The sequence below is a fragment of the Salmo trutta genome, chromosome 17 (assembly GCF_901001165.1).
Source record: "Salmo trutta chromosome 17, fSalTru1.1, whole genome shotgun sequence".
Taxonomy (NCBI): Eukaryota; Metazoa; Chordata; class Actinopteri; order Salmoniformes; family Salmonidae; genus Salmo; species Salmo trutta.
In genome coordinates, this window is record NC_042973.1 from 54,307,964 (window position 1) to 54,334,513 (window position 26,550).

Here is a 26,550-nt window from a genome sequence, read left to right on the forward strand (position 1 = left end):
AAAGATGAACGGAGCAAAGTACAGAGTGATCCTTGATGAAAACCTTCTCCAGAGCGCTCAAAGGTTCACCTTCCAACAAGAACACGACACTAAGCACACAGCAAAGACAACGCAGGTGTGGCTTCGGGACAAGTCTCTGAATGTCCTTGAGTGGCCCAGCCAGAGCCCGGACTTGAACCCAATCGAACATCTCTGGAGACCTGAAAATAGCTGTGCAGCGACGCTCCCCATCCAACCTGACAGAGCTTGAGAGGATCTGCAGAGAATAATGGGAGAAACTTCCCATAAACAGATGTGCCAAGCTTGTAGCGTCATACCCAAGAAGACTCGATGCTGTAATGGTTACCAAAGGTGCTTCAACAAAGGGCTGAGTAAAGGGTCTGAATTCTTATGTAAATGTGATATTTCCTTTTTTTTTTTTTGAAAGAATTAGCAAATATTTCTAAATACCTGTTTTTGCTTTGTCATTATAGGGCATTGTGTGTAGATTGATGATAAAAAAATGTTTTAATACATTTTAGAATAAGGCTGTAACATAACAACATGTGGTAAATGTCAAGGGGTCTGAATACTTTACGAAGGCACTGTAAATCTGCAGATTGTGAGTCTTCTTCCTATATCAACAAGACAGTCCACAAAAAATAAAAAATAAAACTCACAAAACAGTATAAATCCTTGTTTTTCTAGTTTCTTAATAAAATATAATACTGCTAATGGTTTGTGATGGATTCAGTTTATTAACAATTCTTGACACTGAATAAAAAATCCCAATAGTTTTCCTTTTCAACATGGCTTCTAACTCCAGGAACACCCTTACAAGTAACATACAACAAATACATACATGACTTTAGAATGTTTCTATTGAGTCAAATAGAAACTTTCAAAACATAATATAAGTTCAATTATAAAAGTCTCAATTTGGCAGTACAAAGAGGACTTCACAGGGATTTTCATTTTCATACCTCCACTTCGAATAACGCCTCGTCTTATTATTAAAAACTCTCCTCTTCGTGTCGAAAATGGCCAACTTAATAAAATAATAATACATCTGTTTTTGAATGTGTAGTTATATAAGTAATGCTGAAATGAGAAATGTAGCAACCTCTTAAAGGGCTGACAGTCATGGTGGTGGAATTCTTGGGCTGAAGACCAGAGACCTAAGGGGACCAACAGTTTCACCAACAGTCTCATTCTGACTACAATAGCTACATAAAGTCAGGATCCAATTTCTCTGCCTATTCCACAGAAAATAGTGCCGATAATAGCAGTGATGCTACTACATCAGCCAGCCAGACTCTGTAGTTAATAAGAGACAATGCCTGCATGCCAATTGGTGCCCTTTTTCCTATAAAGTATACCACTTTTGACCAGGGCTCATAGGGAATACATAGGGCTTTGGTCAAAAGTAGAGTGCACTATATAGGGAATAGGTTGCAATTTGGGGCGCACACAATAAGAGTGGAAACAAAGAATAGCATTCTGAAAATAAAACAAAAACAGAGCAGGCGGGTTGAGGCGATCGCTTTCTTTCCAATATAAAATGCTGACCAAGCTCAGTGACTCAAACCATCACTAATTTGTCCCTTACTAAAGTCAAATGTTTTTAAAAATCCCATGAAAAAATGACAAAGAAATTAGGAAAATAAAATAATAAAAGAAAGTAAAACACAAGCATAATATATCATACACACATATACACTGAGTGTACAAAACATTAGGAACACCTGCTCTAAATCCACTTGAATCAGTGTAGATGAAGGGGAGGAGGAGACAGGTTAAAGAATAATTTTTAAGCCTTGAGACAATTGAGACATGGATTGTGTATGTGTGCCATTCAGAGGGTGAATGGGCAAGACAAAATATTTGCCTTTGAACGGGGTATGGTAGTAGGTGTCAGGGGCACCGATTTAAGTGTCAAAAACTGCAACGCTGCTGGGTTTTTCATGCTCTACAGTTTCCTGTGTGTATCCAGAATGGTCCACCACCTAAAGGACATGCAGCCAACTTGACACAACTGTGGAAAGCATTGGAGTCAACATGGGCCAGCATCCTTGTAGAACGCTTTCGACACCTTGTAGAGTCCATGCCCCGATGAATTGAGACTTGTTCTGAGGGCAAAAAAGGTGTGCAACTCAATATTAGGAAGGTGTTCCTAAGGTTTTGTACACTCAGTGTATAATATACTTCATGAAATCTATTAATTAATCTTGGTAGCTACTCGTTTTCGGGAGACCAGTCAGACCAGACACACCCGTAAGAAAGAGGGAGGGCAGATGAAGGCAGAAGATACTAAGGCCTCTGTGGAAAGAATGATGAAAGAGTGGAGTAAAACCCACCCCAGCACCACAAATAGCAGCTGTGGGATACCCCTCCTGCAGTACCCCCTCCACAGTGTTCCATAGTGTTGCATCTCAAGCTCCTCCCCAAAGCCCATCTTCAGAAAGTAGGAGTGCTGATCTACTATCAGTTGCCTTTTAGATAATAATGAATAGATAAGAACTGAAAGGGGATACCTGATCCTAGATCAGCACAGGTCCAGGATCCTCTCTCTGTCTCACTGATCAACAGCTCACAAAAAGTCACTAAAGTGCTCTCACAAACAAAGCTAGCTTACTAACTAATTACCTAACAACCCCGATAAGCGCTTCAGGAAGAGAGAAAATAATCGATGAGAACTGAGGAACATCCTGGGTTCATATGGGTGTTTGTTCACACTCACTCCATCAGATACGGTATAACCCATCGCTGAATTCATTAATACCTAAAGATGAGTGTCTTCTAAAACCAAGTAATTTGATGAAAGATAAGGCAAAATGTGTGTGTCCAAAAAGATGCAGGTCCATATGTTGTGCTTGATTGAGAGGGTGTGTGTGTGTGTGTCCGGACACTGTTTCTGTGTTTCACTGTCAGTGTGTGGCTGCATGTCTGTGTTTCTATGCTGTGTGTGGTGTATAGCTTTTCCTGTCTTCAGGTCTTCGTAGTCAGTACTTGGGTACTTTGGTGTAGTCCTCCTGGACAACACTCTTACACAGGCACATAGACAGGATCATTCCCAGAAGCTGGAGGACGAAACAACTGGGTTAGTTATGCTAAAAGCGCACGCGCGCATGCACGCACACACACACACACACACGCGCGCCCAAAAGCACCAATGCATGCACACACAGATAGACAGACACACGCACGCCCACACACGGCAAGCACACATACAAGCATGAAAACCAAAACTAGCATACACAAAGAGAACCACACTAGGCGCAGAAACAGGGTAGGGCACAGTAGACCTCCTATTATTAATCTTGAAGATGCAGGATGCATACACATTCATACCGCACATGAGGGACTGTGTGTGGGCATGTATGTAATGTGTGTGTGTGAGGGCCTGTGTGTGTGTGCGATACCTCAATGACTGCCACTCCAACACAGATTCCAAGAATAACTCCACAGTTCTCCAGAAGCCAGCCCTCCACACTATGCATGCAGCCCTGTAGAGAGAGGAGGGAGGGAGAGAGAGCGAGAGAGACAGATATATAATTTTAGAAAACCTTTAATGGCACAATCCAGGTAATGTACATACCATACACAGTGGCGACTCGTCATTCAGGGCAGCTTTGAGCCCCACATTTTTTGCCCAAAAAATTAAATAGATTGAAGTCGGAAGTTTACATACACTTAGGTTGGAGTCATTAAAACTTGTTTTTCAACCACTCCACAAATTTCTTGCTAACAAACTATAGTTTTGGCAAGTCGGTTAGGACATCTACTTTGTGCATGACACAAGTCATTTTTACAACAATTGTTTACAGACAGATTATTCCACTTATAATTCACTGTACCACAATTCCAGTGGGTCAGAAGATAACATACACTAAGTTGACTGTGCCTTTAAACAGCTTGGAAAATTCCAGAAAATGATGTCCTGGCTTTAGAAGCTTCTGATAGGCTAATTGACATCATTTGAGTCAATTGGAGGTGTACCTGTGGATGTATTTCAAGGCCTACCTTTCAATTCAGTGCCTCTTTGCTTGACATCATGGGAAAATCAAAAGAAATCAGCCAAGACCTCAGAAAAAAATTGTAGACCTCCACAAGTCTGGTTCATCCTTCGGAGCAATTTGCAAATGCCTGAAGGTACCACGTTCATCTGTACAAACAATAGTACGCAAACAATAGTACGCAAGTACCGCTCAGGAAGGAGACTCGTTCTGTCCCCTAGAGATTAACGTACTTTGGTGCGAAAAGTGCAAATCAATCCCAGAACAACAGCAAAGGACCTTGTGAAGATGCTGGAGGAAACAGGTACAAAAGTATCTATATCCACATTAAAACGAGTCCTATATCGACATAACCTGAAAGGCCGCTCAGCAAGGAAGAAGCCACTGCTCCAAAACCGGCATAAAAAAGCAAGACTACGATTTGCAACTGCACATGGGGACAAAGATTGTACTTTTTGGAGAAATGTCCTCTGGTCTGATGAAATTGAAATAGAACTGTTTGGCAATAATGACCATCGTTATGTTTGGCGGAAAAATGGGGAGGCTTGTTAGCCGAAGAACACCATCCCAACTGTAAAGCATGGGGGTGGCAGCATCATGTTGTGGGGGTGCTTTGCTGCAGGAGTGACTGGTGGACTTCACAAAATAGATGGCATCATGGGGAGAAAAATTATGTGGATATATTGAAGCAACATCTCAAGACATCAGTCAGGAAGTTAAAGCTTGGTTGCAAATGGGTCATCCAAATGGACAATGACCCCAAGCAGACTTCCAAAGTTGTGGCAAGATGGCTTAAGGACAACAAAGGCAAGGTACTGGAGTGGCCATCACAAAGCCCTGACCTCCATCCTATAGAAAATCTGTGGGCAGAACTGAAAAAGCGTGTGCAAGGAGGCCTACAAACCTGACTCAGTTACACCAGCTCTGTCAGGAGGAATGGGCCAAAATTCACCCAACTTATTGTGGGAAGCTTGTGGAAGGCTACCCGAAATGTTTGACCCAAGTTAAACAATTTAAAGGCAATGCTACCAAATACTAATTGAGTGTAGGTAAACTTCTGGGGAATGTGATGAAAGAAATAAAAGCTGAAATAAATAATTTTCTCTACTATTATTCTGACATTTCACATTCTTAAAATAAAGTGGTGATCCTAACTGACCTAAGACAGGGAATTTTTACTAGGATTAAATGTCACAAATTGTGAAAAACTGAGTTTAAATGTATTTGGCTAAGGTGTATGTAAACCTCCGACTTCAACTGTACATACTCTACCGTTCAAAAGTTTGGGGTCACTTAGAAATGTTCATGTTTTTTTGTCCATTAAAATAACATCAAATTGATCAGAAATACAGTGTAGACATTGTTAATGTTGTAAATGACTATTGTAGATGGAAATGGCAGATTTTTTATGGAATATCTACATAGGCGTACAGAGGCCCATTATCATCAACCATCACTCCTGTGTTCCAATGGCACATTGTGTTATCTAATCCAAGTTTATCATTTTAAAAGGCTAATTGATCATTAGAAAACTCTTTTGCAATTATGTTAGCACAGCTGAAAACTGTTGTCCTGTTTAAAGATGCAATAAAACTGGCCTTCTTCATTTGTGGATTCGTGGGTTCGATTACAGGCTCAAAATGGCCAGAAACAACGCACTTTCTTCTGAAACTCGTCAGTCTATTCTTGTTATGAGAAATGAAGGCTATTCCATGCAAGAAATTGCCAAGACACTGAAGATCTCGTACATCGCTGTGTACTACTCCCTTCACAGAACAGCACAAACTAACCAGAATAGAAAGATGAGTGGGAGGCCCAGGTGCACAACTGAGCAAGAGGACAAGTACATTAGAGTGTCTAGTTTGAGAAACAGGCGCCTCACAAGTCCTCAACCGGCAGCTTCATTAAATAGTACCCACAAATCACCAGTCTCAATGTCAACAGTGAAGAGGCAACTCCGAGATGCTGGCCTTCTAGGCAGAGTTCCTCTGTCCAGTGTCTGTGTTCTTTTGCCCATCTTAATCTTTTATTTTTATTGGCCAGTCTGAGATATGGCTTTTTCTTTGCAACTCTGCCTAGAAGGCCAGCATCCCGGAGTCTCTTCAGAATTCTCCTGAAGAGAGAGATTGAGAGAAATAGAGAGGGGAGAGAAATAGATACAGGGAGAGAGAGGGAGAGAGAGACAGAGGTGTGCAGAAAGAGGTATGAATAAAGGGATGATCCAAACGAGTCAGGACACAGAGCGCTCTCCAAACACCACTGTTGTCTTTGGACGAGGCTCAGTGCAGCATGCATACCGGTGTGTGTGTGTGTTGTCTTTGGCGGGGCCTGTAGAGCGGTAGAATAACAACCAGAGGCTGGCTGGAAAGAGAGAACATAAAAAGGATCCCTCTATAATAACAGTCCAACAGCCTTACGGGAAAACATAGGAAACATTCATCGGCCCTCTGCTGTGTGTGTGTCTCTGCTGTGTGAATAGAGGCCTTTACTCAACACAAACAACAGGGATTGCTGCTGTCAACATACAGTAGCAGGGTGATTAAGTACTACTGTAGTCCTGCCTTACTGAATTACCATCTGGGACATGACTGGGTTGCTGTCGGATGATCAGATGGGGTCTGATTAGATTCATATAGGAATACAACTTTGTAATGAGATGAGACAGACCTTTGCTAAAAATACATTTTCTGTTCAAATTAAATATAAACAGAGAAGTTTTGCTATGGTTTGCCCTAATGAACAAGAGCCAGGTTGTGGTTCATATACAGGCAGGTCAGCAGACAGGTGTTCACAGAGCCCAGCCTCCTTGACATCTGTCCCTCTCCCTCCCTCCATACTATTTCGTATACAGGCAGGTTAGCAGACAGGTGTTCACAGAGCCCAGCCTCCTTGACATCTGTCCCTCTCCCTCCCTCCATACTATTTTGTATACAGGCAGGTCAGCAGACAGGTGTTCACAGAGCCCAGTCTCCTTGACATCTGTCCCTCTCCCTCCCTCCATACTATTTCGTATACAGGAAGGTCAGCAGACAGGTGTTCACAGAGCCCAGCCTCCTTGACATCTGTCCCTCTCCCTCCCTCCATACTATTTCGTATACAGGCAGGTCAGCAGACAGGTGTTCACAGAGCCTAGTCTCCTTGACATCTGTCCCTCTACCTCCCTCCATACTATTTCGTATACAGGCAGGTCAGCAGACAGGTGTTCACAGAGCCCAGTCTCCTTGACATCTGTCCCTCTCCCTCCCTCCATACTATTTCGTATACAGGAAGGTCAGCAGACAGGTGTTCACAGAGCCTAGTCTCCTTGACATCTGTCGCCCTCCCTCCTTCCATACCGTTTCGTAGACTGGCAGATCGGTAGAGCATGGTCTAATGTCAGTCCCCCCTCTCCCATCCTCTCTCTTTAGCTCTCCCTCCCTTCCCCCTCTCTCCAACATACTGTTTTTGTAGACAGGCAGGTCAGTAGACAGGTGTTCACACAGCCTACTCCTTGACATCTGTCCCCCCCTCTCTCCATCTCCCCCCTTCAACATACCTTTTCGTAGACCGGCAGGTCGTTGGACAAGTGTTCACAGAGCCCTGTCTCCTTGACATCAGTCCCGGGCAGGGTTTCGTTCCGACAGGAGCAGGGGTACATGGAGACAGAACTGTTCCTGATCCATACATTCTCCGACCAGTTGCCTGGGCCAGTCCAACCACAGCACTTCATCTGGAAGGTGGGAAGGGGGGTGGAGGCAGGACAGGGAGGAGGGAAGAGGATGGGGGAGAGAGAGAGGGGGATTGGCAGAAAGAAAGAACAAAAGAACGAGAAATAGGGAGAGAAAGCATGATTCATATGTACCAGTTAAATTCTTTGCTGAAACCCAACACTCCTTGCCTGATGCTCGCATGAACATTATGGCGTGATAGGCTTGGCAGGAGAGCCAGATATGGAAGAATGAACATGGGAGGGGGATGTTAAAGTGGAAACCTTTTGAATAAATAGCGCCGTGAGAGTGCTTGTGCTTTTGAAGTTGACAAGTTGAACTATACTGAACAAAAATATAAACGCAAATGAAACAATTTCAAAGATGTTGCTGACTTACAGTTCATATAAGGAAATCAGTCAATTTAAATAAATTCATTAGGCACTAATCTATGGATTTCACATGACTGGGCAGGGGTGCAGCCATTGGTGGGCCTGGGAGACAGGCCCATACAATCATAATGAGTTTTACATTACAAGAAGGGTGTATTTCAAACAGAAATACTCCTCTGCACCCACTCTGACGATCCCGCAGGTGAAGAAGCCGGATGTGGACGTCCTGGGTTGGCGTGGTTACACGTGGTCTGCGATTGTGATGCAAATTCTCTAAAGCGACATTGAATGCGGCTTATGGTAGAGAAATTAACATTCAATTCTCTGGCAAATGCTCTGGTGGACATTCCTGCAGTCAGCATGCCAATTGCTTGTTCCCTCAAAACTTGAGACATCCGTGGCATTGTGTTGTTTTGACAAAACTGCACATTTAGAGTGGCCTTTTATTGACCCAAGCACAAGGTGCACATGTTTAACCTCACTAGGGTAGGGGGCACTATTTTCACCTCCGGATGAAAAGCGTACCCAAAGTAAACTGCCTGCTACTCAGGCCCAGAAGCTAGGAGATGCATATAATTAGTAGATTTGGATAGAAAACACTCCAACAGTTTCTAAAACTGTTAAAATAATGTCTGTGAGTATAACAGAACTGAAATGGCAGGCGAAAACCTGAGGAAAATCCATCCAGGTAGTGCCATTATTTTGAAATAGCTGTTTTTCCAATGAAAGCTTTTCCACCATTTAAAGGGATAGGACCCAGATTCCATTCCCTATGGCTTCCACTAGTTGTGAACAGTCTTTAGACATTGTTTCAGGCTTTTATTCTGAAAAATGAGGGAAAATGACAACTTTGAGTCAGTGGATAGTGGGATGTCCCCAGAGCTGTTTCCTGCGCATGACCTTTCTTGTTTTTCTTTTATATTGACGACGCTATTGTCCGGTTGAAATATTATCGATTATTTAGGCTAAAAACAACCTGAGGATTGATTGTAAACATCGTTTGACATGTTTCTACGAACTTTACGGATACTATTTGGAACTTTCTTCTGCCTTTTGTGACCACATTTGAGCCATTGGATTAGTGAACAAAATGCGCCAACAAAATGGAGGTTTTTCGATATAAAGAGGGACTTTATCGAACAAAACTAACATTTATTGTGTAACTGGGAGTCTTGTGAGTGCAACCATACGAAGATCATCAAAGGTAAGTGATTAATTTTATTGCTATTTCTGACCTTCGTGACTAATCTACTTGGCTGGTATGTAATGTTTTGTGTGCTGAGCGCTGTCCTCAGATAATCGCATGGTTTGCTTTCGCCGTAAAGCCTTTTTGAAATCTGATACGGCGGCTGGATTAACAACAAGTTAAGCTTTATTTTGATGTATTACACTTGTGATTTCATGAAAGTTAAATATTTATAGTAATTTAATTTGAATTTGGCGCTCTGCAATTTTACCGGATGTTGGCCAGGTGGGACGCTACCATCCCACACCCCCTAGAGAGGTTAATGATCATGTTGTTTAATCAGCTTCAGGTGGATGGATTATATTGACAAAAGAGAAATGCTCACTAACAGGGATGTAAACAAATTTGTGCACAACATTTGAGAGAAATAAGCTTTTTCTGCGCATTGAACATTTCTGGGATCTTTTATTCAGCTCATGAAACATGGGACCAGCACTTTACATGTTGGGTTTCTATTGTTGTTCAGTGTAAATATCAACGTTGATAAAGTGGAAACTAAGGTAGGTCCAGTTACTCACCGTCCTCTGTACATAGTCCCAGGTGTGTTCTGTGGTCCTGTTCTGACCAGTGTAGTTGACCAACATCCCCTTGATGATGTTGGACATCTCATGCTTCAGCTGCATAGGGAGACAAAGGAAATAATACATGCTTGAGCTAATTTAACTTTCAAAGTTAGGACAATAAAAGGTACTAATATTATCTAGGCATGATGCACTAATATTATGAGACCTGAATATAGCACAGAGCATGGGTAATAATGCACACATAAACAGCACAATGTCAGCCTTTCTATATACAAATAATGACAACAAGCTATACACTAAGAGTATAAAACATTAGGAACACCTGCTCTTTTCATGGAATAGACTGACCAGGTGAATCCAGGTGAAAGCTATGATCCCTTATTGATGTCACTTGTTTACTCCACTTCAATCAGTGTAGATGACAGGGAAGGGACAGGTTAAATAAGTATTTTTGAGCCTTGAGACATTTTAGACATGGATTGTGTTTGTGTGCCATTGAGAGTGAATTGGTAAGACAAAAGATTGAAGTGCCTTTGAACGAGGAATGGTATTCGGTGCCAGGCTGGGTTTTTCACGCTCAACAGTTTCCCGTGTGTATCCAGAATGGTCCACCACCCAAAGGACATCCAGCCAACTTGATACAACTGTGGGAAGCATTGGAGTCAACATGGGCCAGCATCCTGGATCATGGAACGCTTTCGACACCCTGTAGAGTCCATGCCCCGACTAATTTAGGCTGTTCTGAGGGCAAAAGTGGGTGCAACTCAATATTAGGAAGGTGTTCCTAATGTTTTGTACACTCAGTGTATATTACAGGGCCACATGGTAGGGAGGCAGGGGAGTTGTGCCTAGCCTACATGCCTTAATAGGGGAGGAGAGGTGAGGGAGCCCAACCCTGTTCTGGCCTGTGGTAAACCCTAAACACAGAGCGCAAGCATGCACACACGCACACACACACGAACAGCCATAGCAACCCCCACCTATCGTGAGTCATGGGAACGGCCGAGCTAACAGAACTCAAACCGGTCAGATCGGCTCAAACAAAACACTCCCGTTTGTTCACACACACACATCCAATTTCACCCATTAGCCTACTCTTCTTTCTTCTATAAAACAAGAATCACAGGTCCAAACAAGTTGATATGAAATCTTGAATATCATTATTCTACCTCGATTTTGAGTTAAACAATTAAATAAAAGCTTCCTCCTTGAGCTTGAGCAATTTGAAATAGCTCAAACTCAAGTTTGTATCTATGCTGTTTTAATGTTAGAGTTACAGTAGATTTACAGTTGACCAACCCTTGTGGTGCTGCTAGTGCCCCTCTCCCACCTATAGGGGGCGACGTGCCATCATACACCGTGATGGCACGTCTCCAACCCCGTGCTGTCATTTCACCAGCCGCTCAGAGTTGGCAAGCGTCAAAACAGAGCTGGAAACACATTTCACAAGCAAATGCCTTCCACATTGTCCCCCCTCCACAACCTTTCCCACCCCTCACCCCCACCCCAGTAGAAGCGGAACTACCTGTATGAACTGCTCACAATGAAAACATGCAACACAACAGTACAGCAATACACGCTTCCTCTGCAGATTTCACACATATCTCTCTCAACCCCACCTGCTCTCAGTCTCCCAGTCTTTCACTTTCCACTGGTATCACTCATGGGTTGCGGTCCGATTCTCTACTCTTCACCCAGTAGTGTCTACTCGTTCAATCCCCCCTAAAAACACTGCACTGGAGCAAGCATGGCTGGAGGAAGTTTCCACCATATTTCTTAAATCCTTTTAAATCCATAAGTGGAAGTACACGAATGTACACTTCCGGAGAAGGGTCGAGAATCAGAACTCAACCGTTGATTCATCACAGAACAATGCTTCACTCCTGGCACACCCTGTTCCTGTTACACTAACTGTCCATTCCATCACAGTCAGGGGTCAGAGGGGCGATTCTGAGAAGGCCTTCCCAGGAGTCAGGGAAGGTACAGCTGTGTAGGGGGGAGTGGGAATGCAAGGTATGTCCCAGCTGCGAGGCCAAGAGAGGGAAGGAGAAGGGGGGAGAGCGGGACTTGGGAGATGGGGTGGGAGAGGGGCAGGGATTGGGAAAGGGAGAGGGGGGAAAGGAAGGCAAAGAGGGAGAAGGATTAAGGGGGGTGGGAGAGGGATGACGGGAGAGGCGGTAGAAGAGTGAGGCAGAGGGAGGTGAAGATGGAGAGAGTGTGGGGTAGAAAGAACAGGGAAGGACATAGGGAGGAAGGTATAACTCACCCGGTCTCTCTGAAAGTAGATGAGCACCCCAGCGGTTACCTGGGCAATGAGGATGAGCAGGAGGCAGGTGAAGTACTGGGGAGAGACAGACAGAGAGCATAATGGGAAAGTGAGTTTGACAGGTTCATTATAACAGTTCAAAACAACAATGGTCTAGTTTGCATGACACAGGCCAAACCAAGTTTTACAGAGAATGTTAATCAATGTTATTGACCTGAAATGTTAGTTAGTTAAAAAAATCAATGTTCATGCTCAAGTTAGAGTATAATAGTAGTCAATCTGAAATGGAATCTCAGAAGTTGAATGGACACTGAAATAAGGTAAGTCATTTGAAATGTTTTCGCAGAAGTAGAGCATGGCTGCCCTCACTACACCCCTGAAGCTCCCAGGTTTATCTCCCTGTAACCCCGCATGGCCGATTAATTAGGGCCGATTTCAAGTTTTCATAACAATCGGTAATCGGCATTTTTGAATGCCGATTATGGCCGATTACATTGCAGTCCGCGGGGAGACTGCATGGCAGGCTGACCAACTGTTATGTGAGTGCAGCAAGGAGTCAAGGTAATTTGCTAGCTAGCATTAAACGTATCTTATAAAAAACAATCAATCTTAACCTCTTATTTGTAGGGGGCAGTATTTTCACGTTCGGATGAAATACGTGCCCATATTAAACTGCCTCCTACTCAAACTCAAAAGCTAGGATATGCATATTATTAGTAGATTTGGATAGAAAACACTCTGAAGTTTCTAAAACTGTTTGAATGATGTCTGTGAGTATAACAGAACTCATATGGCAGGCAAAAACCTGACGAAAAATCCTACCAGGAAGTGGAAATCTGATGTGTGGACTCTTTTCAAGTCATTGCCTATCGAACACACAGTGACTCAGTAATCATTGTGCACTTCCTAACGCTTCCACTAGATGTCAACAGTCTTTAGAAAGTTGTTTGAGGTGTCTACGATGAACAGAGTCCGAACGAGAAGGCTGGGAAGTTGTAGACCCAGGGAAGGACATCAGTTCATTGGCGCGCATTCACATGATGAGGTAGCTGTGTTCCAAAAAAAATTTCAAGACACTGGAATCATCCAGTTGGAATATTACTGAATTTTCACGTTCTAAAGGCCCTACAGATTGATGTTTTACAACGTTTGACATGTTTAAACGAACGTAAATAGATTTTATTTTAACTTTCGTCGTGACATTTTCCGCGCGCTTCCTACATTTGGAGTAGCTGAACTGAACGCACGAACAACAAGGAGCTATTTGGACATAAATTATGGAGTTTATCGAACAAAACAACATTTATTATGGACCTGGGATTCCTGGAAGTGCCTTCTGATGAATATCATCAAAGGTAAGTGAATATTTCTAATGCTATTTAATATTTTAGATGACTCCAAAATGGCGGCTATCTGTATTGCCTAGTGTATTTTTCTGAGCGCAGTACTCAGATTATTGCAAAGTGTGCTTTCCCAGTAAAGTTATTTTGAAATCTGTCAATGCGGTTGCATAAAGGAGATGTTCATCTATAATTCTTTGAATGACAGTTTAATATTTTATCAATGTTTATGATGAGTATTTTTGTAAATTGTTGTGCTAATTCACTGGCAGTATTTGAGGGAAAATATTTTCTGAATGTCACGCGTGAATGTAAAATGCTGTTTTTGATATAAATATCAACTTTATCGAACAAAAAAATGCATGTATTGTGTAACATGATGTCCTAGGAGTGTCATCTGATGAAGATCGTCAAAGGTTAGTGCTTAATTTAGCTGTGTTTTGGGTATTTGTGATGCATGCTAGTTGCTTGGAAAATGGCTGTGTGGTTATTTGTGTCTATGTACTCTCCTAACATAATCTAATGTTTTGCTTTCGCTGTAAAGCCTTTTTGAAATCGGACAACGTGGTTCGATTCAGGAGAAGTGTATCTATAAAATGGTGTAAAATAGTCCTATGTTTGAGAAATTGAAGTTATTAGATTTGTGGTTTTGAATCTGGCGCTCTGATTTTTCACTGGCTATTGTCAAACTCAGTCCCGGTTACGGGATCGTTGTCGTAAGAATTAACATAATCACTAGTTAACTACACATGGTTGATGATATTACTAGTTTAACTTGTTATGGATAGGGGGCAGTATTTTCACGGCCGGATAAAAAACGTACCCGATTTAATCTGATTATTACTCGCCCAGAAACTAGAATATGCATATAATTATTAGCTTTGGATAGAAAACACTCCAAAGTTTCTAAAACTGTTTGAATGGTGTCTGTGAGTTCAACAGAACTCATTTGGCAGGCCAAAACCTGAGAAGATTCCAAACAGGAAGCGCCCTCTCTGACTATTTCTTGGCCTTCTTGATCATCTCTATCCAAAACAGGGGATCTCTGCTGTAACGTGACATTTTCTAACGCTCCCATAGGCTCTCAGAAGGCGCCAGAACGTTGAATGATGACTTTGCAGGCCATGGCTGAAAAACAGTAGCGCATTTGGTAAGTGGTCGATCGGAGAACAATGAGACTGGCACGCGCATGCACGAGACGACTCCATGTTTTTATTTTCAGTCTTTGAACGAAAACAGGGTTTCCCGGTCGGAATATTATCGCTTTTTTACGAGAAAAATCGCATTAAATTGATTTTAAACAGCGTTTGACATGCTTCGAAGTACGGTAATGGAATATTTAGAATTTTTTTGTCACGAAACGCGCCGGGCGCGTCACCCTTCTTTACCCTTCGGATAGTGTCTTGAACGCACAACAAAACGCCGCTATTTGGATATAACTATGGATTATTTGGAACCAAACCAACATTTGTTATTGAAGTAGAAGTCCTGGGAGTGCATTCTGACGAAGAACAGCAAAGGTAATCCAATTTTTCTTAGAGTAAATCTGAGTTTGGTGAGTACCAAACTTGGTGGGTGTCAAAATAGCTAGCCATGATGGCCGGGCTATCTACTCAGAATATTGCAAAATGTGCTTTCACCGAAAAGCTATTTTAAAATCAGACACCGCGATTGCGTAAAGGAGTTCTGTATCTATAATTCTTAAAATAATTGTTATGTTTTTTTGTGAACGTTTATCGTGAGTAATTTCGTAAATTCACCGGAAGTGTTCGGTGGGAATGCTAGTTCTGAACGTCACATGCTAATGTAAAAAGCTGGTTTTTGATATAAATATGAACTTGATTGAACAAAACATGCATGTATTGTATAACATAATGTCCTAGGAGTGTCATATGATGAAGATCATCAAAGGTTAGTGCTGCATTTAGCTGTGGTTTTGTTTTTTGAGACATTATATGCTAGCTTGAAAAATGGGTGTCTGATTATTTCTGGCTGGGTACTCTGCTGACATAATCTATTGTTTTGCTTTCGCTGTAAAGCCTTTTTGAAATCGGACAGTGTGGTTAGATAAAGGAGAGTCTTGTCTTTAAATGGTGTAAAATAGTCATATGTTTGAAAAATGGAAGTTTTCGGATTTTCGAGGAGTTTGTATTTCGCGCCACGCCTATCATTGGACATTGAAGCAGGTGTTCCGCTAGCGGAACGTCTAGATGTAAGAGGTTAACTAGCTTGTCCTGCGTTGCAAATAACAACGTGGTGCCTGTTAATTCGACAAACGGGTGACGATTTAACAAAGCGCATTTGCGAAAAAAGCACAGTCTTATGGACCTAACCATAAACATCAATGCCTTTCATAAATGCCTTTCACAAGTATATCTTTTTTTAAACCTGCATAAATTCATGTTAGCAGGCAATATTAAGTAGGGAAATTGTGTCACTTCTCTTGCGTTCAGTGCAAGCAGAGTCAGGGTATATGCAGCAGTGTAGGCCGCCTGGCTTGTTGCGAACTGTGTGAAGACCATTTCTTCCGAACAAGGCCGTAATTAATTTGCCAGAATTTTACATAATTATGACATAACATTGATAGTTGTGCAATGTAACAGCAATATTTAGACTTATGGATGTCACCCGTTTGATAAAATACGGAACGGTTCTGTATTTCACAGAAAGAAAAATCGTTTTGTTTTTTAAATGATAGTTTCCGGATTTGACCATATTAATGACCTAAGGCTTGTATTTCTGTGTGTTTATTACATTATAATTAAGTCTATGATTTGATAGAGCAGTCTGACTGAGCGGTGGTAGGCAGCAGCAGGCTCGTAAACATTCATTCATACAGCACATTTCTGCATTTGCCAGCAGCTCTTCGCAATGCTTGAAGCACAGTGCTGTTTATGACTTCAAGCCTATCAACTCCTGAGATTAGTCTGGAAATACTATAGTGCCTATAAGAACATCCAATAGTCAAAGGTATATGAAATACAAATGGTATAGAGAGAAATAGTCCTATAATAACTACAACCTAAAACTTCTTAACTGGGAATATTGAAGACTCATGTTAAAAGGAACCACCAGCTTTGTTCTCACGTTCTGAGCAAGGAACTTAAGCGTTAGCTTTTTTACATGGCATATATTGCACTTTTACTTTCTTCTCCAACAATGTGTTTTTGCATTATTTTAACCAAATTGAACATGTCTCATTATTTATTTGAGACTAAACAGATTTGTATTTATGTATTAAATGAACTTAAAATAAAAGTGTTCATTCAGTATTGTTGTAATTGTCATTATTACAAATATATATATCTCAATTGGCCGATTAATCGGTATCGGGGTTTTTGGTCCTCCAATAATCGGTATCGGCGTTGAAAAATCATAATCGTTCAACCTCTAGTCTATACACACTTCCATAACAAATCAAGGCCGCCAAATAAGAATTGAAGACCCAAGAGTCAATGCGTAATTCGAAATGTGAAACTTTAGGTTTAGCATTAGCGTGTAAGTAGTGGTGTTGTGTGTACAGTGGCAATTCCAAAGGGTTCACATACTTTTTCTTATCTGGATTTCTGCATAAATTGGTCATAAAAGTTGATCTTTGCAGGAGAATGTAAGGCTATCTGTCCGCCAATTGAAGCTCAACAGAAGTTGGGTGATGCAACAGGACAACGACCCAAAACACAGAAATAAATCAACAACAGAATGGCTTCAACTGAAGAAAATATGCCTTCTGGAGTGACCCAGTCAAAATCCTGACCTCAACCCGATTGAGATGCTGTTGCATGACCTCAAGAGAACGGTTCACACCAGACATCCCAAGAATATTGCAGTTTTGAGACTGCATGTCTGATCCGCAACTACACAAAACGTTTGGTTGAGGTTATAGCTGCCAAGGTAGGGTCAACCAGTTATTAAATCCAATGGTTCACATACTTTTCCCACCCTGCACTGTGAATGTTTATACGGTATGTTCAATAAAGACATGAAAAAGTATAATTGTTTGTGTGTTATTAGTTTAAGCAGACTGTTTGTCTATTGTTGTGACTTAGATGAAGATCAAATTTGATGACCAATTTATGCAGAAATCTTAGGTAATTGCAAAGTGTTCACATCATATTTCCACTTCATATTACTCGGTGTGTGTGTTTACTCACCAGGCCCAGCAGGCAGCGTATCTCATAGATGGCTCCTATACAGCCCAGGAAGCCCATGGCCATGGAGAGAGACCCCACACTGATGAAAATGTAGGACACTACCTTCAGGGTGGTAGAGGATTCCTCTGTAGGGAAGACATAGTGGAAAAGGTAAACCCTCAGCCCACAACAGACCATACACTAAACCAGAATCCATATTACTCACTAGCTAAAATCAGGCCTACTCCTGGACTAAAAGGTATGCTCAACTAAAAAGGTATGCACATGTGGCAGGTGAAGTACCATCTAACCTTTTTATTATATTATTATATCCTGCCTGTTTGGCCCTGTCCGGGGGTATCATCGGATGGGGCCACAGTGTCTTCTGATCCCTCCTGTCTCAGCCTCCAGTATTTATGCTGCAGTAGTTTATGTGTCGGGGGGCTAGGGTCAGTCTGTTACATCTGGAGTATTCTCTTGTTTTATCCGGTGTCCTGTGTGAATTTAAATATGCTCTCTCTAATTCTCTCTTTCTTTCTTTCTCTCGGAGGACCTGAGCCCTAGGACCATGCCTCGGGACTACCTGGCATGATGACTCCTTGCTGTCCCCAGTTCACCTGGCCATGCTGCTGCTCCAGTTTCAACTGTTCTGCCTGCGGCTACGGAACCCTGACCTGTTCACCGGACGTGCTTGTTGCACCCTCGACAACTACTATGATTATTATTATTTGACCATGCTGGTCATTTATGAACATTTTAACATCTTGACCATGTTCTGTTATAATATCCACCCGGCACAGCCAGAAGAGGACTGGCCACCCCTCATAGCCTGGTTCCTCTCTAGGTTTCTTCCTAGGTTTTTGGCCTTTCTAGGGAGTTTTTCCTAGGGAGTTTTTCCTAGCCACCGTGCTTCTTTCACATGCTTTGCTTGCTGTTTGGAGTTTTAGGCTGGGTTTCTGTACAGCACTGAGATTTCAGCTGATATACGAAGGGCTATATAAATAAATTTGATTTGATTTCATTTAACCTGTGCATTCAGTAGTACCATAGTCAAGCAAAGCAATGCGGTCTGCCACAGATCAGGGCTCAAATGAGGCATTCTAAACAGTCTAGCAATTCTCTTTTCTACACAAGTTTGAATGGCCTACCAAAGCAAAGGAGGAGATACAGCGCATTCACAAAGTATTGAGAACCCTTGTTGTTTTCCACATTTTGTTACATTACAGCCTTATTTTAAAATGAATGAAATATTTTTTCCCATCATCAGTTTACACACAATACTCCATAATGACAAAGCAAAAACAGTTTTTTCAAATGTTTTGCTAATTTATGTAAAAAAAAACAAAAAACGGAGATGTCACATTTCACATAAGTATTCAGAACCTTCACTCAGTACTTGGTTGAAGCACCTTTGGCAGCGATTACAGCCTCGAGTCTTCTTGGGTATGACGCTACAGGCTTGGCACACCTGTATTTGGGGAGTTTCTCCCATTCTTCTCTGCAGATCCTCTCAAGGTCTGTCAGCGTCGCTGCACAGCTATTTTCAGGTCCCTCCAGAGATGTTGGATTGGGTTCAAGTCCGAGCTCTGGCTGGGCCACTAAAGGACATTCAGAGACTTTTCCCGAAGCCACTCCTGCATTGTCTTGGCTGTGTGCTTTGGGTCGTTGTCCTGTTGGAAGGTGAACCTTTGCCCCAGTCTGAGGTCCTGAGCGTTCTGGAGTAGGGTTTCATCAAGGATCTCTCTGTACTTTGCTTTGTTCATTTTTCCCTTGATCCAAACTAGTCTCCCAGTCCCTGCCGCTGAAAAACATCCAGACAGCACGATGCTGCCACCACCATGCTTCAACGTATAAATGGTATTGGCCAGGTGATGAGCGGTGCCTGGTTTCCTCCAGACGTGATGCTTGGCATTTAGACCAAAGGGTTCAATCTTGGTTTCATCAGACCAAAGAATCTATTTTCTCATGGTCTGAGAGTCCTTTAGGTGCCCATTGGCAAACTCCAAGTGGGCTGTCATGTGCCTTTTACTGAAGAGTGGCTTCCGTCTGGCCACTCTACCATAAAGGTCTGATTGTCCTTCTGGAAGGTTCTCCCATCTCCACAGAGGATCTCTGGAGCTCTGTCGGGTTTTTGGTCACCTACCTGACCAAGGCCCTTCTCCCTTGATTGCTCAGTTTGGCCAGGCGGCCAGCTCTAGGAAGAGTGTCTTGGTGGTTCCAAACTTATTACATTTAAGAATGTGTTCTTGGGGATCTTAAATATTGCAGAAATCTTTTGGTACCCTTCCCCAGATCTGTGCCTCGACACAATCCTGTCTCGGAGCTGGCGAGTGCCTTTCCAAATCATGTCCAATTAATTGAATTTACCACAGGTGGACTCCAATCAAGTTGTATAAACATCTTAAGGATGATCAATGGAAACTGGATGCACCTGAGCTCCATTTCGAGTCTCATAGCAAAGTGTCTGAATACTTATGTAAATATTCTAAAAACCTGTTTTTGCTTTGTAATTTTGTATCAATTTTAGAATAAGGCTGAATACTTTCAGAAAGCGCTGTAGTTCACTTGTCTTTAGACATTTTGCATGGCTGACTGGCTGTGAGAGATAGAAGACCTCTTGTCTTTTATCTCTTTCTCTCTCTTGGAGGAGGTCCAGAGAAGCCCCAGAGGCCCAATCTCTGTCTGAAATTAAGCCTGGCTCATAGCTCTGGGACACGGCTCCAAATCACTGGGGCCACGGCCAGAAGAATCAGAGAGTCCTATATACTGCATAATAACCTTTACTCAACCCTGTTCCATGAATAATACAATTACAATATAGTCACATCAAACCAGCCAAAGTGCTCTAAAGATAAAACACAATAAGTCACTTCAAAGTATTGGTTCAGAGTGCAGAATATATTAATTTCAGAACCTGCCTTTGTTAAATCTATACTGTGGCAATACCAGCCACCTTATATGAATGGTAAACTACTGTTTGTGTAGCCTATTGTTATTTTATTATTTATTTAAAAAGATAGTTGTCTTTAAAAAGTATGGTAATTTCTTATCAAGATTGGGGGAAATATCCCTGGACTGTCCATATTTGAAATGTGTATTAAATGAAGTCAATCATGATGCGTTAGGCCTATATATTGATGTTTTTTATCAAGTGAAAATGTAGTGTAATAAAGTTATTTCAAATAGCACACATATTCTTTTTCCATTGAAGGTGAAACAGCCCACTATTTCTATATTCTTATACTCTAGTCTTTTTTCACTCTTACTGTTTCCGCGGGAGTCCAGAACGTAGACGCAGCTGTCTAGTATCATAATCATAATCACATGGCAAGGTAACATGAGAGATCAACTGATCTATAAGAATTTTTTGTTGCAAACAACTTTGTTTTAACACGCAGGTGCATGTTATCTCCCGTTAGTATCGTTTTAAGAAATACAGCGTTAACCTGCAGGGGCACTTTAAGTTCTGCCTCTTCGTTGCAATTGACCCTACATGTCCATGAAGGATAAACAATGCCTGTATAATCATATATCTATTCTACAGTATAGCTATAGTGAAAGTAAACCAAGTCAGCGTAGTACAGTACATCACTGTGTGTATGTAGTGTGTACAGACAGACATATATAGGCTATCCCACTTCAGACAGGCAAAAACACATACATCTATACTTTATACACACACTCATAACCTACATGCATGCATATGTCAGTGGCAGTGGTTATGGGATAATGAAAAGGCCTGGGTTGCTCAGGGTGGGTCTACTACTAAGTACAGAGCAGGACATCCCATATAGACAAACTGTATGTGGCTCAGGACTATAATTTATGGGGATGCAACACACACACTGATCTATATCCAGTAAAGCCCTCTCCAATGTATGTGTGTGCAGTTTGAGCAGTTTGAGATTGAACCCAAATCCAACCTGTACAATGGATATAATACATATTTTTACCTCATAAAGTGTGTGTTTGTGTACAATTAAAAATCTTTCTATGTGCTATAATCTTTCTCTCATCTTAAAACCTCTTCGGGATAGGGGGCAGTATTTTCACGGCCGGATGAAAAACGTACCCAAATTAAACTGCCTGCTTCTGGGGCCTAGAATGTAGGATATGAATATTATTAGTAGATTTGGATAGAAACCACTCGGACGTTTCTAAAACTGTTTGAATGATGTATGTGAGTATAACAGAACTCATATGGCAAGCAAAAACCTGAGAAAAATCCAACCAGGAAGTGGGAAATCTGAGGTTGTAGTTTTTTCAAGTGATTGCCTTGACTGTATACAGTGACTTAGGTTTCATTTTGCACTTCCTAAAGCTTCCACTAGATGTCAACAGTCTTTAGAACCTTGTTGGAGGATTCTATGGTGAATTTGATGGGAATAACATGATGCTTTAGGCTAGAAGCAAGCGGCAAAATGCCAGAGGAAGACACAACTCTGATGCACATGGCTTCTCTCTATGACGTTCAGGAGCTGAGCTACAACCTTTTAAAGTCGAGGAGTAATTACAAATTTACTTTGCTTGGGAATTGATCAATTCACTTTGTGTAAAAAATGATATGTATAATTAAACTGAGGGTTCATATAGATTATCATAATAAAACATTTGGTAGTGGAATAATATTTGGGGAAATCGGGTCTAGATTTTATTTTCCTTATCAATTATTATCAATTTTATTATTATTGTCTTGAGTCTTGTTAAAACCTGTTGAGGATCTTATCCCGATCTTATCCCGGTATTGGGATTCATTGTCATGTGACCATGGCGGGGAATTCAAAACTGCAAGAGTAATCATTTCAAAAAATCAAATAATCAACTATTTTCCTCCATTTGAAAGATATATCTCCTAAATCTAACCACGCTGTCCGATTTTCAGAGGCATTACGGAGAATGCATAAAGTTAGGTTATGTGAGGAGAGTACATTGACAATAGCTGCGTGTAATGTTTAGCCAATTCAAAGAAGGGCATCAACAGACAGAAAACTAGCTAGAATTATGCACTTACCTTTGACAATCTGCATCAGATGACACTCATAGGACATTATGTTATACAATACATGCATTTTTAGTTCCATCAAGTTCATATTTATATCCAAAAACAGCATTTACAGTCGCGGTGAAATTCAGAATTTTTTTCGGCTCGAATGCACCCAGTGAATCCAGCATTACAAATCACGGAATTACTATTCGAAAACATTGGTAAATTATAATATTGTCATTCAAAGAATAATATATTATCATCTCGTAATTGCTACCGAATGGCCAGATCTCAAAATAACTTTACTGGGAAATCACATTTTGTATAAACTGGGTACTATGCTAACAACAATAAGCTATATGCTAAGCTAAGCTATACCGTTAGCATTAGCATCATCTAATATCGATAATAACATTCTAAATATCCCCTTACCTTTGATTATCTCCATCAGAAGGCGCTGCCAGAGATCCCAGGTCCAGAACAAATGTGGTTTCTTTTGACAAAGTTCATAATTTATGTCCAAATAGTTAGCGTTCAGTAGGCTCCCACAAAATGAGGTGGGCAGTGTAAAGTCACGTCGAAAAACTAAAGAAAACCTAGTAAATAATCTATTTACGTTTGTTTAAACATGTCAAACGTTGTTTAGCACTAATCTTTTGTTCCATTTTAACGTGAAACATCAGTAAACATCAGTAATATTTTCACACAACCTATCAAGTGTCTAGAATAAACGATAATGACAAAGGCACTCTTCTCAGATTCATGCGCAGGCGCAAAAAATGAAGTGATGACGTGTCAACTTGTAAGCTTTCTAATTCGGTCTGTATTTATCACAGATGCTTCAAACAACTTTCTAAAGATCGTTGACATCTAGTGGAAGCAGTAGGAGTTGCGAACTGAATCCTTTCTCACTGTGGTATCTTTAAAACAATGACACTAAATAGTACAGTCACAAAATTCTCATTTTTTTAAATCTATTTTTCACAGGTTTTTGCCTGCAATATGAGTTTTGTTATACTTACAGACACCATTCAAACTGTTTTAGAAAATTCAGAGTGTTTTCTATCCAAACCTAAACAATAATATGCATATTCTAGCTTCTGAGTTGGTGTAGGAGGCAGTTAAAAATGCGCACATATTTTTTTCCAAAATTCTCAATACTGCCCCCTGGCCTCAACAGGTTTTAAACTTCGTAGAATTGCAGGTAATAAGCTTTAAAAAAGCCTATACATATCCTAGGTTGGGGGCATTTTTTTTTTGTGAAAAAGTGGGTCCTGTGGGAAAAAGGTAAGGGTATGATCCGAGGGAATAGGGGGAGCATACAGGATCTCAGCTATCTGTAGAGGAACAGCTGGATGATGAAAACAATGCATGATAAAGAGACTGGGGCCAGGGCTGTGCTTTGTGTTATGTCCCGGACACCCGACCTTGGTCAGAACAGATCCAGGATGGTTCAGTATCCCATATTCACAATGAGTGTCAGAGTAGGAGTAGTGCTGATAAAGGATTGGGTACGCCTTTTAGATTATAATGAATATGATTATATGGCAGGGGGGCACAGATCCTAGATCAGCAGAGAGGGATGATCGCCTAGGCTTAGCAGCAGGCATCAATCAACATTCAGTGACCTTGGAAAACATCAAGAGGGAAATGCCGATTCCAGAATCTCCATTCCTCAGTGATATATTTAATTTAGCCTTTATTTAGCCAAGAAGTCCCATGAGATGAGTAATCTTTTTTTTAAAGGAGACCCAGTGGAAAATGATGACCACAGGGAAGAGAGGAGGGAGGACCCAGGCCAGACCAGAGAGCTCCGGGAAACATGTTACGTTTCTGTGTGTGTGTTTGTGTGTGTGTGTGTGTGTCAGAGGGAAGAGAGGTCCGGGAAACACTTCCAGTTCTGGCCAGTTAATACTCTCTCCAGACTAAATATAGACTATCTACTACAAAGCATTACATGGGCTTGCTCCTACCTATCTTTCCGATTTGGTCCTGCCGTACATACCTATACGTACGCTACGGTCACAAGACGCAGGCCTCCTAATTGTCCCTAGAATTTCTAAGCAAACGGCTGGAGGTAGGGCTTTCTCCTATAGAGCTCCATTTTTATGGAATAGTCTGCCTACCCATGTGAGAGACGCAGACTCAGTCTCAACCTTTAAGTCTTTACTGAAGACTTATCTCTTCAGTAGGTCCTATGATTAAGTGTAGTCTGGCCCAGGAGTGTGAAGGTGAACGGAAAGGCTGGAGCAACGAACCGCCCTTGCTGTCTCTGCCTTGCCGGTTCCCCTCTTCCCACTGGGATTCTCTGCCTCTAACCCTATTACAGGGGCTGAGTCACTGACTTACTGGTGTTCTTCCATGCCGTCCATGGGAGGAGTGCGTCACTTGAGTGGGTTGAGTCACTGACGTGGTCTTCCTGTCTGGGTTGGCGCCCCCCCCCTTGGGTTGTGCCATGGCGGAGATTTTTGTGGGCTATACTCGGCCTTGTCTTCGGACGGTAAGTTGGTGGTTGTAGACATCCCTCTAGTGGTGTGGGGGCTGTGCTTTGGCAAAGTGGGTGGGGTTATATCCTGCCTGTTTGGCCCTGTCCGGGGGTATCATCGGATGGGGCCACAGTGTCTTCTGATCCCTCCTGTCTCAGCCTCCAGTATTTATGCTGCAGTAGTTTATGTGCCGGGGGGGCTAGGGTCAGTCTGTTTCATCTGGAGTATTATCTTGTCTTATCCGGTGTCCTGTGTGAATTTAAATATGCTCTCTCTAATTCTCTCTTTCTTTCTTTCTCTCGGAGGACCTGAGCCCTAGGACCATGCCTCGGGACTACCTGGCATGATGACTCCTTGCTGTCCCCAGTCCACCTGGCCATGCTGCTGCTCCAGTTTCAACTGTTCTGCCTGCGGCTACGGAACCCTGACCTGTTCACCGGACGTGCTTGTTGCACCCTCGACAACTACAATGATTATTATTATTTGACCATGCTGGTCATTTATGAACATTTTAACATCTTGACCATGTTCTGTTATAATATCCACCCGGCACAGCCAGAAGAGGACTGGCCACCCCTCATAGCCTGGTTTCTCTCTAGGTTTCTTCCTAGGTTTTTGGCCTTTCTAGGGAGTTTTTCCTAGGGAGTTTTTCCTAGCCACCGTGCCTCTTTCACATGCATTGCTTGCTGTTTGGGGTTTTAGGCTGGGTTTCTGTACAGCACTTTGAGATTTCAGCTGATATACGAAGGGCTATATAAATAAATTTGATTTGATTTGATACTCCACCTAACCTTCTGAGAGAGATCTCACTGGTTGCTCCAGCAATACAACTCGTTGATGGAATACAATCAACTAGAATTAAGTTCAGAGTTATGCAGGAAAAAATCCTACATGCCAAGAGAAGTACATTTCCAAGAGCAGTTCAAATAGAAAGTTGGTGATGTATGACTTCCAGATGAAAATCAAAAGAATCATTGAAGGGAGAGGATCAACTTTATGCTCTTCTGTAGCTCCATCTGTTGCTGAAGCTGAACACATTGTCAGCATTTATAATGGATAAGGTAGATTTATAAAAGGTGTTTTTTCATCCATGTTTCCCTTGATGGCCTGCTCTCCTTGGGCTACAGAGTGAGACTGGGCTTCCTACTGACTTGCAGTGTCTATAAGAAACCAATAAAACTAAAGCAGAAAAGATGGTGGGGAAATCTGCTACCTCTTCACACGGCATGTAAGGTATTGAAACAGATCTAACGATATGTGTCTGCGCACCTGCCTCTGCGCGTGGGTGCAAAGTGTTTGTACCTGCATATATGACTCGTTTCAGGAAACTAGGCGTATGTCGCAAGTCACGACTTCACAGGAGAGGCGTTTTTTATCAAAATGCGTTTTCAGGTAGAAATGCCTTCTTGAACATTTGAACTTTCATGTGCCTTCATAACAAACGTGAATGCCATCTGTAAATATGAATAAAGTTGCTAAATTACGAACTGATTTGGTTTAG

At 41.8% G+C, this 26,550-nt stretch overlaps 1 protein-coding gene across 1 annotated transcript in view; it reads right to left on the reverse strand.

Annotated features, from left to right (window-relative positions):
• Positions 1-2,207: 2,207 nt before the first annotated feature.
• Positions 2,208-26,550, reverse strand: part of LOC115152433 (CD82 antigen) — a 76,364-nt gene continuing 52,021 nt past the window's right edge. The window contains exons 4-9 of the mRNA XM_029697310.1: positions 17,601-17,725; positions 12,110-12,184; positions 9,838-9,936; positions 7,531-7,704; positions 3,402-3,485; positions 2,208-3,059 (exon numbers count right to left, since the gene is read on the reverse strand). Coding sequence (XP_029553170.1) covers positions 2,982-3,059; positions 3,402-3,485; positions 7,531-7,704; positions 9,838-9,936; positions 12,110-12,184; positions 17,601-17,725 — 635 coding nt within the window. The 3' untranslated portion in view covers positions 2,208-2,981. The remainder of the gene's footprint in view (positions 3,060-3,401; positions 3,486-7,530; positions 7,705-9,837; positions 9,937-12,109; positions 12,185-17,600; positions 17,726-26,550) is intronic.